Here is a 13,860-nt window from a genome sequence, read left to right on the forward strand (position 1 = left end):
GAAAAAAGCGAATACCGTAAATTCGTGGTTACATCACAAAACAATATATAAGTGTTATTTCTCGTACGATGGTACGGAACCCTTTGCAAGTCCGACTCGCTTGATCGGTTTTTAAAACCTTAGAATAATTCCGCCCTTTGAGGCACAATCTTATTTCTATCGTAGATAAATATACTACATATTAATACTAGCTGATGCCCGCAACTTTGTTCGCGTCGATGTAGGTTTTTAAAAATTCCGTGGGATCTCTTTGATATTCCGAAATAAAAAGTAGCCTATGTGCTAATCCAGGGTATAATCTATCTCCATTCTAAATTTCAGCTCAATCCGTCCAGTATTTTTTGTGTGAAGGAGTAACACACATACACACAAACTTTCGCCTTTATAATATTAGTGCGAAGTGCGATGCGATTATAAATGCGGAAGGCTGTCTGTCAGTCTGCAAGCATTCACGATCCATCGGTTACACCGAATTCAACGAAATTTGCTGTTTTTGTCCCGGAAAATCATCGAGTTCCCACGTGATTTTCAACAAGCTAAATCCACGAAGTCGCGGACATCATCTAGTTAATAATATCATACAGAATGGAATATATAAATGATATATAAAAAATAATAAGTATGAACATTTACAAAAAAACCCGCCAAGTGCGAGTCAGGCTCGCGCACCGAGGGTTCCGTACTCGGGTATTTTTCCGACCATTTGCACGATAAATCAAAAACTATTATGCATAAAATAAATAATCATTTTTAGATTGTACAGCAAGTACTCGTATGTAGTTATGTTACTTTGAAAATTGAAAATACTTACATATTTGTTCATGACCACATTTTAATATTTTTTTTCGTCGTTTAACCACGAATTCATAGTTTCAGATTTTTTCCTTTACTTATGCTACAAGACTTACCTTCCTGCCAAACATGATTCTAGGTCAACGGAAAGTACCTACCCTATAGGTATTCTTAATAGACACGAGAGACGGACAGACAGACAACAAAGTGATCCTATAAGGGTCGTTTTATCCTTTTGAGGCACGGAATTCTAAAAAGTATAACCTAGGTACCTATTCCGCATGTTCATATAAAATGATGTGTAAAGAATAGGTACGTTTATTGGATGCAAATTGAAGGTCGCACCGCAACGGTGAACTTGAGAATTAGATGAGCGCAATAGGGTCGCGAACGCACGGGGTCACGACCTCGTCATTCAATTTTCACTGTCCACCTTCATTCATTACGTCTCAAGTGCTGACAGCTAACGCCCAGCCTTTCAAACAATAATGATAGAGTTAGCTTTAGTAACTTTCTATCTTATTAGATCTGGCTTTCCTCTAATCGATCTGAAATCTGATCAGTTCTCTCCGACCAATTGACTAAATTCTGTTTCAACGTCCAATAAGCATGGATTTGATGAATTTCCAGCAATGCGCGGGGCTGCATTTGCTTTTTGCAATTATTGTAAATTGAACATTTAAAAAGAGCAACTGCCGAGTTTCCTGCTAGTTCTCGGTAGGAACGGCATTCAGAACCAGTGGAAAATTATTTTGACGATTCAAAAGCCTGTAAAAGTTTATTTGAATAGAAAATATTTCTATTCTATTCTAAACTTATTTTATTTAAAAAAATCGTTTTTAAACATGTTTTAAACAAAAAAGGCTCTGTTTTTAAATTACCGTCTTTTTTCAACTTTGCCAATAATAGGTTAGTATATATTGTATCTAAGCCTATTGAATTGGTGCAATTCTATTTAAATTTTTTGTCTTGTCTCGCAATGGTACTGTACCTAGCAGAATCCACTAGAATTTTTGGCACGAACTCTTTTTATCTGACACCAAAAAGATTCTCTTGTTCAGTTCTGATACCAATCATGCCTAACTGCACTTGACAGGCTTGTCTGGCTTTATATTATTGTCATACCTAGTAACTTTTAATATCGATAGCCAATCGATTGTCTAGTATTTTCTTAGTATTACCAGAGACCTACTTGTTGATCTTTCATCGGTATCAAATTCGCGAATTGCCGATTTTTATCGCTGCACATTTAAGGCCGATTCACACCAATTGCGTACACGTTCCACGTGCGTAGTGACGTGCGTAAACCCCTTACACACCGGGTTACGCATACGTCCACGCTTTACGCAAGCGGTGTGCCATGTTTCATACAGTTTCATACGCAACGCAATGGTACGCGCTACGTCTACGCTAACGCAGCCTGTGTGAACGAGCTTATAGTTTTCTAGAAAACACTTTCATACCACCGATTGAAACTGAAAACTATTCTAAAAACATCAAACTTGGTCCTAAAAAACAACATCATTATATCAATCATCATCATCATTATCAACCGACACACGTCCAATAATCAATACTGACTGTATATACTGAATGTGATAGCGTAGTAAAAACTATAAAAATGATTTCCTTTTGTTCCAGCAACTCTTCTGGGATCGGAATGTCTGGTTTCAGAGCAGTGTACTCTGAAAGTTGCTTACAGCGCTTGTTTGGATAACGTTTGTCGATGTTCCGACGGTCACCTGCAGTTCAGGAAACATACGTGCCTCTCTCGTAAGTATATTTTAATCCTAAACTTTTCAAGAAGGAATCAATAATAAATGCTCATTTTGTCCCTAAGTACAACCGTAGAGAAAGTTAAAGTTAGTTACAATAGGTCCTCTCACTCAATTCCTTTACAAGCTAATAAATTACACCTAAGCAGACATGCAAATAAACATTATCGCTTCGATGATACTCACAGGTTACGGAGGTCAGATGAGAGTCGCTGATTAAATATCGGGAACGTGCCAGGTCGAAGAAGAAATTTTCCTCAATGCAACGATAGAGAAAAGTAGTTCAATAATGCGTGCCATACTTTCGGTTTCTTCGTCATGAACTTACGCCAAATCGGTCACGTCACGGGCTCGAACGCTTTTGATAGCAGATAAATCACCATGTAATTCTGTAGACATAAAAACAGATGAAAGTCGAGATAACAATGTAGAGTAAGCCACTTAGGTGTCTTGCAATATGAGATTGCGTTTTAAGAATCACGTCTCTTCTCAAACCAATTTCGGTAACGAGGTAATAGGTACGAGTATCTCTGATGTATCTAATGATCTACTGTAAATTAGAATTGTGATCAATCCGTAACTTATAAGTGTGAGAACAAGGGGGTGATTGTTCTGACAAATGAATGCGGCATCTTTTTGTATGTATATGCGGATGTTATTAACCGGTAAATAGTCGTTTTCCGCGTTTTCATCCGTGTTATATTGTTTACTTTCTTTAAATCCCACGACGATATTAAAAATGGTAGAATACCTTGCTCTACTTGCCTTTTGCAAAATACATATTTCGATCGAAACTGTTGATTAAAACTTTCAAAATAAAGCATTTTTGTATGATTCTCCATTCTTGTTGGTAATAAATTCGAGCGATTTGACTTTTAAAACTTAACAAAATGTTAAAATATGCATACAATGATTTTGAGATGTAGACCGCAGACTAAATCCGGCATCACAAAACTTGCGTGACGATTTACTGTGAATGAAAATTAACACATAATAACCGAATATAACTTATTTCACGGGTTACATTCGTGACACAATAAACCAATTATGGTTATGAGTTATGTACGACTTACGAGTATTACCCACTTTAACTTTACGTTAGCTAAGATAATCGTAAAATTGTTAGCTATTTTACTATAAATCCTGGACATCAAATTTGCAAGATTTTTTAGAAATAAATCGCTTTCTTTTTATAAGTGTAGGTAATATTGTGACGGTTGACTATGCATATCGTGCGTTAATTACTACAATAGGATACCTCCACATTAGCTGTTGCTATTGAACAGCTTATTGGAGCGCACGGCGACAAGTCGTTTATTTACTGTCAAGAAAATTGCTGTCCGCGGGTCGGAACAAACGACCACTATACACTAATGATTTTCACGGCTCATAAGTTCACTACTGTTATCGAAGCTAACATCTAATGTTTACCGCAAGGCAATACTTACCTACTATATTTTCCTTTATAGCTGCACCACCTGGTCACGTGTGCTATAGTAACGAGCATTGTCGTTTGTGGGATAAAGAAAGTCATTGTGAATTCGTGATCCATAACCTGTTTGGAAGATGCGCCTGTAACCCATTTTACAAGCAAATTGGAGAGAAGTGTATAGCTCAAAAAATACCATCGTATGCCACAGAGGCTGTAATAGTCGAGCAAGACGCAGCAGTAGGTCCGACTAAAGGAACTTTAAAACAGGAGTTGCCTTTGAAATCATCACTTCCCCCAATCAAACTCGACTCAGAAGAGGACATTAAAAAATCAAACCCATTAACGGACAAAGATGTAGCCCCTAGTAATTTGCCTATGTTTTCAAGTAAAAATGATGTCCTTAGTACCCAAGAAGATAGCCCATTGATGCAAGCCGTAATGAAAGTACCAACAGTTGAACCGAGTAAACGGCTACCTGTTTCAAACAGAAAAGATGGCGAACCAAATGAATTGATCCGAGTAGATGAAATGACAGCAAACTTACATGCCAACGATCAACCAATTTATAGGGTTGTAACTCAGCCCTCAGTAGAAAAGAAATCAAACAAGAAAGGCTCGTCAAAAGAACAAATCAGCAGCAAATTAAAAGGCGGTCATCAGAAAAAATCATCGCTAAAAGGTTAGTTAACAGCAATTTTGCAATCTGTAGGTAGTATTAAATAAAAGACTTTTTCTACACCATTTAAACCAATATGTTAAATGACGTAGTTTTCTACTATTATCGTTATAAAAGTTATAATCCAATAAATGACCTAAAGAAAAGATGTACTTAGAAGGAAATTACCTTCCAAGATTTTTTACCATAAAGTAGATACAATAGTTCTTGATGGATTAACTTTCATTTTTCAGATAAAAATCGTATACGGGCGGATGCTGTATCACCGTCTGACCTGGGGCCCGCGTCTCTGGGGATGCCCTGTTTCACAGACAATCAGTGTCACATGGTGGATCTAAACACGCGATGCCTGAATAAACGATGCGATTGCGCGTATCGAACCAATTCCACCTCGGCTTGCTCGGCGCGCAATCGAGGATGTTTACCTGGAACATTCCAAGTGAGTGGCGTTCGTGGTTTGACTGATGGCATTTTAATAATCTTAATAAAAGTAAATGTAGTTGTAGATTTGGAATGCAGATTAAAAAAACTGTGAGATTCTTCTCACAGTTTCTTAATCAGCATTCAACTTTTGATGGGCTTACCTAGTTTAGTAGCTAGCGATCCAATGATTAATTTACGCTTACCCACAGGGTTTCTCCAATGAACATTTTATTAAATAGAACTTAAAGCTGCAATGTAAAATTCATAATAATCGAACTGAATTTTTTTCGTTATTTATGAAATGAAATTTTCTTTAGGCGCGTTGGGCGATTTTGAAATCTGTCTTTGAACGTTTTACAGTATTACAAAATCTCTAACATAAATTAAAACAGGGTTAAAAGTAGCCCTATCCTTTCCACAATGGTCCTAGCAGAAAAGGATAGCACTGCTTTTAGATCAATCAATTTAATTTAAGAGATTGAGTACAGCCGAAAATTTAATAACATCAGTAATTTTTTATTTATTTATTTACACCAACAACTTACATCAAATTATATTATTGTGAGCATAAAATGTACAAATTCACTGCAGTATGGTTGTCCGTAACACTTCTGAATTAAACCTGAAGCAATACTTTAATACAATCTTCTTTTTTTTTGAAACAACAGAAAGTAGAACATTACCTACTATTATTAGTAGTAATTTGCTAAAATGTTAACAGTGTCGTTCAACCGGTACGTGCATCAGTTGGTACTTCGTGTGTGATGGACGCAAGGACTGCCCGGATGGCTCTGATGAAACATGTCAAGGTACTGGTAGAGGTAACTATCTATGCACTTTTCCTTTTCATTGCACGGGCATCTCATCTCTATTCATCTGATTTCAAACATGTAGTCTAACTAACTGGATGGGTAACCCAGTTTTGAAAGGCCGGATTTGGCCTTTACCTTTTCTAGTCTATCTATTTTCACTGACACTTTATATTAATAGCTAATACACCTACCTACTCTTAACTTAAGAATCGAAATTATTATCCTACTCGTTCATCTTTAACTGGTTGTGGATACATATACAAATAGCAGTATTTCCGTGTGAAAACTTGCAGTCTGTCATATCGGTTAAGACTAACAAGCAGACCATTTAAAATTACTGAGAATATGTTAACGTGACAGTAAAACGTCTCTAGGTATAATAAATATCTTGATTCTTGTCTACAGATGGTACAGGCGAACGTTGTCCAATGCACTCGTTCCGCTGCGGAGGACCTGGCTCCCCTTGTGTATCCAGAGCATCCAGGTGTGATGGCAAAGTGCAGTGTCCCGGCGGAGAAGACGAGAGAAATTGTCGGGCAACTAAAAGGAGAGGGTAGGTTACAATAATATTGCCATATTTTTCATTCCGTACCGTTCCGTTTTGTATCTACTGTAACTTACAGTAACTTAACTTACAGTCTGTAAGTCACTGAACTTTTCATCCTCACACTATCTATATGTGGATAAAACAGTTCCTAAAAAAGCCTGCTACGTATCTGAAAGGGTTTAGGTAATTGAGGATTCATTAGTGATTTCAATTGGAGCGAAGGCTCCAAGCAACTTATTCTTCAGATAAACCCCATTCCAGAGTCCACGATGACTTACTTGTAGTGGGTAATGTCGATTTTACAGGTCATATTATTTGAATTATAAACAGTTGTAATATGACCAAGTAGTACAAAAATAGTAGATAACTTCAATACAGTTTAGCATCTGATCACAACTCACGAGCAGATTTATTGTACTTACTTATGTATTTATTGTACTGTATTGAAATTATTATCTACTATTTTTGTGCTAGACATAACAGCTGTTCTCCAGTAAAATCGACAATAATGTACTATGCAAATTGTAAACTAAGCCATCGATATGTTACCCGTAATCAGACCCGTTGTCAGTAATCCGGCCGCCCATTAAGACGCGGTAGAGTCCAAGAGCGAAAAACGCAAGAAAATGCGTGCAATAGATACCAAGAAAGCTCAACAGGTTGTCTATGTAGTTTTGTGCGTTGTAACAGTACGGGCGTGTTTTTCCAGTTGTCCGCGACACACATTCCGCTGCGGGTCGGGCGAGTGCCTGCCCGAGTACGAGTTTTGCAACGCGATCATCTCGTGCAAGGACGCTTCTGACGAGCCGCCTCACCTCTGTAACGAGCAATCAAGGTGAATTACCGTCGCGTCAGTTGGATTACAACTAGACTAAGTTACAGTTATCATTCAAACGAGGCCTGACATAAAATGTCCGTTGTGGCAAAAAGTGTACTAAATAAAAATCGTACACTCGTTCAGTGTAGGTAGGTAAGTACTATAAGCGTCACTCAGAAAATGTGCAACAATCTTTCCGAACCTGAATTTATGCAAGTTCACTCTTGGTGGCATCCTAGCAACAGATCGTATGACATCGAATGAATCAAGTAGTGATTTTATTAAACTACCTTTGACAATTCGAATCAATTTTTAAAAGTAACTAATCTTTCAGTACCTATTTTAATAGGTACGCGGAACATTATGAAGCACGCCCTTTTCAAGAGCGTAAAACAACATCGCAGTAGGCTTAGTACCTAATTTACATCTCATCAATGTTGAGCATTCGAGCGTCGAAAGATTTCAGCGTCAAAGTAAAATGGAGCTTACAAGCCTTGCTTTAAAGTTTCATCCATACATTTGCGCAGGCAGCGCTCCAAACCGAAAAGTTGTGAAATTAAAATCGGCGGACTGAAATTTTGACTATAAATCAAGGCGGCTTAGATCTATTTTACTCTGATGTAATTAGTGTGTTTCGAGATTAGAATTCTATCAACGTTGCATGCGTTGTAAAATCTCATAACTAAGTACAATCCTAGACTCTTACGCGCTTACTTTAGTCCTTGCATTAGGTATAGCTAACTCATAATATAGCAGACACTTCAAACTCATTTCCATCGCTATCTCATTTTTTGTGATTCATAGGTAATCAAAACAAAACATTAATACATTAATTAGCAAAACATTAATCTTGTTAATGCAAAATTATTGTTATGATAGCACGTGCTCAAGATAACAGGTGCAATAACATTTTAACATGAAATTAATTCTTTCAATTATTCAATGTTAAAATACCGGAAATATAAGTGAGTACCTATGTAGGTATGTCATTATGATACCCATCATGTTGCAACACAGAAATGCACTAAAATTCTCCATGCATTCGATATGATTTTAATCCAAATCATCCATAGTAACTTACCTACGCAAATGCTTGAAAATCTTCGATATAGTAAAATTCGAGATTATTTTCAGGAAAAATAATAATAGACATGGATTTGTACCTATTAATTCGTCTAAGATAGGTACCTAATATGATGAAATGTCTATTTAATGTGCTGGACTATAGGAGCATATTATATTCATTAAAAAAGTGCGAGTCTAAGGGTTCCGTGCTCGGGTATTTTTTCCAACATTTTGCACGATAAATCAAAAACTATTATACATAAAAATAAATTAAAATCTGTTTTAAAATGTACAGGTAAAGCCCTTTCACATGATACTCCACTTGGTATAGTTATCTTACTTTTAAAATTGAAACACATTTATTTATTTTTTAATGTTGTAACCACAAGTTCGCGGTTTTCAGATTTATTCCCTTACTTGTGCTGTAATTCCTACCTACCTGCCAAATTTCATGATTCTAGGTCAACGGGAAGTACCCTATAGATTTCTTGACAGACAGACAGACAAACAGACAGACAGACAACAAAGTGATCCTATAAGGGTTCCGTTTTTCCTTTTGAGGTACGGAACCCTAAAAACAGTTTTAAGTAGTTACAGTTCATAAACATTAAACAACTGTTCAGAAAATGGCTTTGCCTACCTACTTAAGTATAATATCTATGGTAGGTTTGTAAAGTAGTTTGGTAGTAAAAGAGTAGGTACCTACAGCAGGCCAACATAATTTAGAGGTGTCAAATATGGTTAGATTCCTATATCATAATATTAATGTTTGTTACAGAAAAATATTGAATATTTTTTACGTTAAAATATATTAACTATCAAAAAAAAAAGCCGCAAGCAGAAACTTGCATGCAAACGATTTTCAACCTTATTGACATATTTCAGAAAACCACATATTAGCAATCTATGAATGATACTGAGCAAGAATATGACAAAATAACAACTTTCTCGTTACCGTCAATAAGGTCGAGAATCGCTTGCACCTGTTTTTCTGTTGCTTTCACCCCTAGCGAACCATTATACAGATTACCACCTTAAAAGCGACGTCTGGGAGGTGTCGGAGGAGGTTCTGTAGAAATATATTATATCACTTTAAAAAAACAAATAATTTTTATTTTGTATTTTTATACTTAAATTATTTCTTTTCATTATTTTTTTTTATAAGAATCATCAAAAAGAAGTGAGAACTTATCGCCGGCGCACTACTGAGCACGGGTCTCCATTTCAATAACACTCAAGTAATAAAAATAGTACCTAACACGATATACTAGTACCAACAAATTTCAAAGGCACTTGTAAACCTTTACTTCAATAAGTACCTACAAGCTTCACAAAAATAAATAATAGATTCTGTATTCCTTGTTAGCACCCTTCAGGTTCAGATACGGAACCCTAAAAAGCATGACAATAAAGAAATCCCGAAAGACGTATAGTATATGGTAATAATTTTACTCTAAATACCTAGGTACCTATACCTACCTACGTATTTATGCAAAATTAAAAACAATTGGAATGATAAAGAAATGTCAAGAAGGTACAAAAAGTAGATAAGTTTACCCAGTTACCTATTATTTTAGCCTTCATCACGGCTAAAACTAATACAAAAATCGAACAACCCAAGCTCCAAGCACGCCGGAGCTATAACAGACACTCGGTTCCTATGGCTACCTCCCAGTTCCATCATGAGACCCTGGATATAATCCACTATGCCCACCCGGTTCCATCATGAGACCACACAAACACACACATTTCCAAAAAGACCAATACAATTTACGTACCTAACCTATAATAACAAATATGCGCGTCACAAATCTACAAAATCAAGTAACTAACCTAATCTGTGATAATATCAACTCCGAATAACGAAATATGATATTATTTACATTCAGTATTCACCCACAACCAAGTTCATAAATAAATAAAACTACTGTCCTGATTGAATAGCAAAATCGAAAGAATCTATTTGATAAATGAAACTACCGAGGGGCGATATTCCAAACGAATTAAAAACTAACGCGTAGCGATAGAATATAATATTTTATCGCGTATGATATTCGCTATTGATATCGTGTGACGTAGATCGTAGGTCTATCTTTGGCAAACGCCTCGTCAAATTTAAAAGCAATTACTAATAGAAAATGTATTGCTTTAAAAAATTTATATTAAATATGGGGTTTAAGGAATATCTAATATCCTGAATATTTTTTTATATTGAATATGTATTATAGATAAATTATTTTTTGACACCACTACAACATATGTCAGAAAATAATTTAGATACATTATACATAGAAGTTTACATTTCTTTGTAGGTGGAGGGCGGCGGACTTCTGCCCACTAAGATGCGGCAACGGCCGGTGTCGCAGCACAGCGGTAGCTTGCTCGGGTCGGGACGGATGCGGCGACAATAGCGACGAGATTGCATGCTCAGTCTGCAGTAAGTATAGTGCCCTGTGCCCAACACCTTGGACCTGAAGCAGTGTAGTTGAAGAAAATTGCCTAATACGGGAAGCGAAAGTTGACGTACGAGTATCAACCAATCGCGTGCACCCGCCATTCCCCAGCCAATCGCGTCAATGCTCAAGTCGTTTGCCTGATACTGTAACAAACCTTACGAAGACAACGTTATTGAGCGTGTCGCTGAGATACAAAAACCATAAAATCTCGTGAAACTAGTAGTCTAACTAGTAGTAGTCTAAACTAGTAGTGCTCATATCGGTAGAGACGACGAAAAAACTAGGATGAACCTACCTCATCTCTTTTAACCCGTGCAGTTCAAACCAAGCGTGGGTTTGGAACCTGCACAGTTATGCAACGTATACACCATGGTTTTACAGTAACCGTCTTCAGGTAAACCTGTGATTTATAAGTTAAGTTACTCCTTGTCTACGCTATAAAAATGAAGAGAGAAGGGATAGACAAGATCTTTACTAGTGATTAACAATAACAACACTGCCACAAAATCTTAAATCAAAGAGTCTGGTCATCAGTGCTTTGGTTTCAAGCTCAGAATACGTAAATAGTACAGGTAAAGGGCAACTAAGTATGAAAGATGCCTTAGGTAGGTACACGCTTACGCAAGTGTTAACGACTTCTGATTGTCGAGCATGCACCTAACCAAATAAGCCCTAAATTGTGAATTTGTCACGAATCACCGTTGTTTACGCATAGCAAATGCAACACTACTGTTATACACACGTAAATGTCGCATAGGTAGGTTATTCTTTATGTTTACCGATAGTACGCGCCCCGCACACACGCACAGCCCCGTGCTAACCTGGTGCGGGATAGCGCGGGTGACGTGCGGGTGTGCGGGGCGTCCCCCCGCCTCATACTCCAATTGCCATCTCAACCTGTCGCGTACTATACCTATACAGCAACTACTTACTCAAAATAAGGCATAGTTACCCCAATTTATATTCTATTCTGAATTTTCTGACACAAGTGAGCCCTTCACTGCGATCTAACCTGGTGGTAGATGAGTGATGATGCATTCTAAGATGGAAACGGGCTAATTTGGAAAGGGTTACAGTTTAATTCAGTTTTTGGTTAGTGATTTGTAGAGATGGTAAAGGTCCGGCTTGTTATTCGTAGGGTCCGGCCGTTATCGGGTAAATGTTTGTATTGGAGTACCTAATGTTCTACGGATTGCGATAAAAATTAGGTTGACTCAATTGTTTTTCTTTTTCAGGGTGTCCATCTCCTCCAAAGCTTCCGTGAGATCTTTAAAGATTTTATTAGTGGAAATACCCTAACAGATCTCACCGCACTTCTGACGCCCGCGTGGATGAAGCTTGTCAACTAACTGCCAAGAACAATATTATAATTATTTATACTTTTTAATGCTTAGAAGTTAGAACCGATTTTATCGTTGGATTTACGCATCTACCAATGTGAGATACTTATTAATTGACGAATAAGTAATGTTCTGTTTTCTAACAGAATTTTATACATCTGTTTAAGAAAGAAATATATGCGTACATATTTTATAGATATTTCGGCCTTTTTGCACCTTTTTCAGAAATCTTACACACAGTTTCTGAAATCCTGCTTTTTGATCAAATTAGTGAATTAGCTGAATCTCTACTTAGTATAAAATAAAGTCGCTTCCCTCTATGCTTAGATTTTTTAATCTACACAAAGGATTTTAATGCGGTTTCACCGATAGATAGAGTGATTCAAGAGGAAGGTTTATACTTGTAGTTTAATATTGTTTTGTTTCATGATTTTACAACTCTAAACCCGTGCGAACCCGGAGCGGGTCTCTAGTAATAATATAATTTTTAATCATTTCTAAATCGGGTTGCGATAACTATGTTACGGCAACAACAGAATATGACATACTCTTCCGGGTTCCATTTTCCCCACCTAAGTAAAATATTGGCACCTTCAAAAGAACAGTGAACAGGCGCATCAACTACACTGCATCATCACTTGCATTGGCACTCAATCAGCAGTCAATAGGTAGGTATTGGAGTTTAAAAAAAAAGATTAATTAATTTAATGTAATTTAAGGTTGATTGTCCATAGATTCAGTGATTTACTTAAATTAAATGTTTGACGCTTTTGCAACGCGATCGAAAATATTCAAGCTATTTTAGTTAACAGCAATTTAAATAACAACTCAGAAACTAGGTGTTAATATTAGACAATGGTGATTTAAGTAAACCGGCTAATCACAATCGTTTTTGCGCAAGAAAGCTGTTAGCTGTTGTCGATAAATCGAGATTATATTTCTAATAATAATAATATATGGAATTGAAATGTTCTAAAAAATAATGTAAATAAGTTGATGTAGGTAAATTGTAATAACTAATTTTATTTATAATTAAACCATAAATTATAATGAACAATATGAACTATAGGGCATACCTATGTGTGATCGGTTAAATGTCCTAACCAGTTGACGAGTTGTAGGGGAGGTCGAATGCTATCAAAATATCTTTGAGCGAAAATGGCCCATTATTGAGTTGTTCATCGTTTTGTGATTTTCAGTAACAAAACGAATTCTTATAGTTAAAAAAACGAATGCAATTATTTATTATTAACTTTCATGACATCCCAATCAATCATAATGAGCACTAAAATTAAAATAATAATCTTTAGAAAATTTCTGATTACGGCTCTGAAGACTGAAACTCTACCATAATTTATATTTCTAACAAATAAGATGAAATTAGCCGATAAATTCACAAAAAATGCGCACAAGAAAGATTATTCTTATCCATGAAATTTTCAAAAATCAAAAAATAGGTCATTTTCGGGATAATGTGATAGAATTATCCCCCAACAGGATTGTGACGTTTTACCGGTCACCCTGTATATTTGCACTACTTTCATAGCTTCACTGAAAGTAGTAGGTAGTATAGTTATCTAGTAGTATAATAAATAGATTTAGAGCAAGCATAAAATCTAGGCTTTACCTACACGCTGCTGTTAGAATTTATTTAGAACACAAAGGAATAAGACTGAGAACTGACACTGAGCTACAATTACATTGAAAATAGTATAGGGTATATAT

At 36.3% G+C, this 13,860-nt stretch overlaps 1 protein-coding gene across 2 annotated transcripts in view; it reads left to right on the forward strand.

Annotated features, from left to right (window-relative positions):
- LOC123879607 overlaps positions 1–13,798 on the forward strand; it is a 48,841-nt gene extending 35,043 nt beyond the window's left edge. Inside the window, exons 3-10 of one of the 2 annotated variants that reach the window (XM_045927401.1) lie at positions 2,434–2,565; positions 4,037–4,678; positions 4,909–5,114; positions 5,820–5,919; positions 6,316–6,463; positions 7,167–7,292; positions 10,652–10,776; positions 12,031–13,798. In XM_045927401.1, coding sequence (XP_045783357.1) covers positions 2,434–2,565; positions 4,037–4,678; positions 4,909–5,114; positions 5,820–5,919; positions 6,316–6,463; positions 7,167–7,292; positions 10,652–10,776; positions 12,031–12,059 — 1,508 coding nt within the window. In that variant the 3' untranslated portion in view covers positions 12,060–13,798. The remainder of the gene's footprint in view (positions 1–2,433; positions 2,566–4,036; positions 4,679–4,908; positions 5,115–5,819; positions 5,920–6,315; positions 6,464–7,166; positions 7,293–10,651; positions 10,777–12,030) is intronic. The other variant, XM_045927409.1, reaches the window with a different exon arrangement.
- Positions 13,799–13,860: the final 62 nt, after the last annotated feature.

The sequence above is a fragment of the Maniola jurtina genome, chromosome 3 (assembly GCF_905333055.1).
Source record: "Maniola jurtina chromosome 3, ilManJurt1.1, whole genome shotgun sequence".
Classification (NCBI taxonomy): Eukaryota; Metazoa; Arthropoda; class Insecta; order Lepidoptera; family Nymphalidae; genus Maniola; species Maniola jurtina.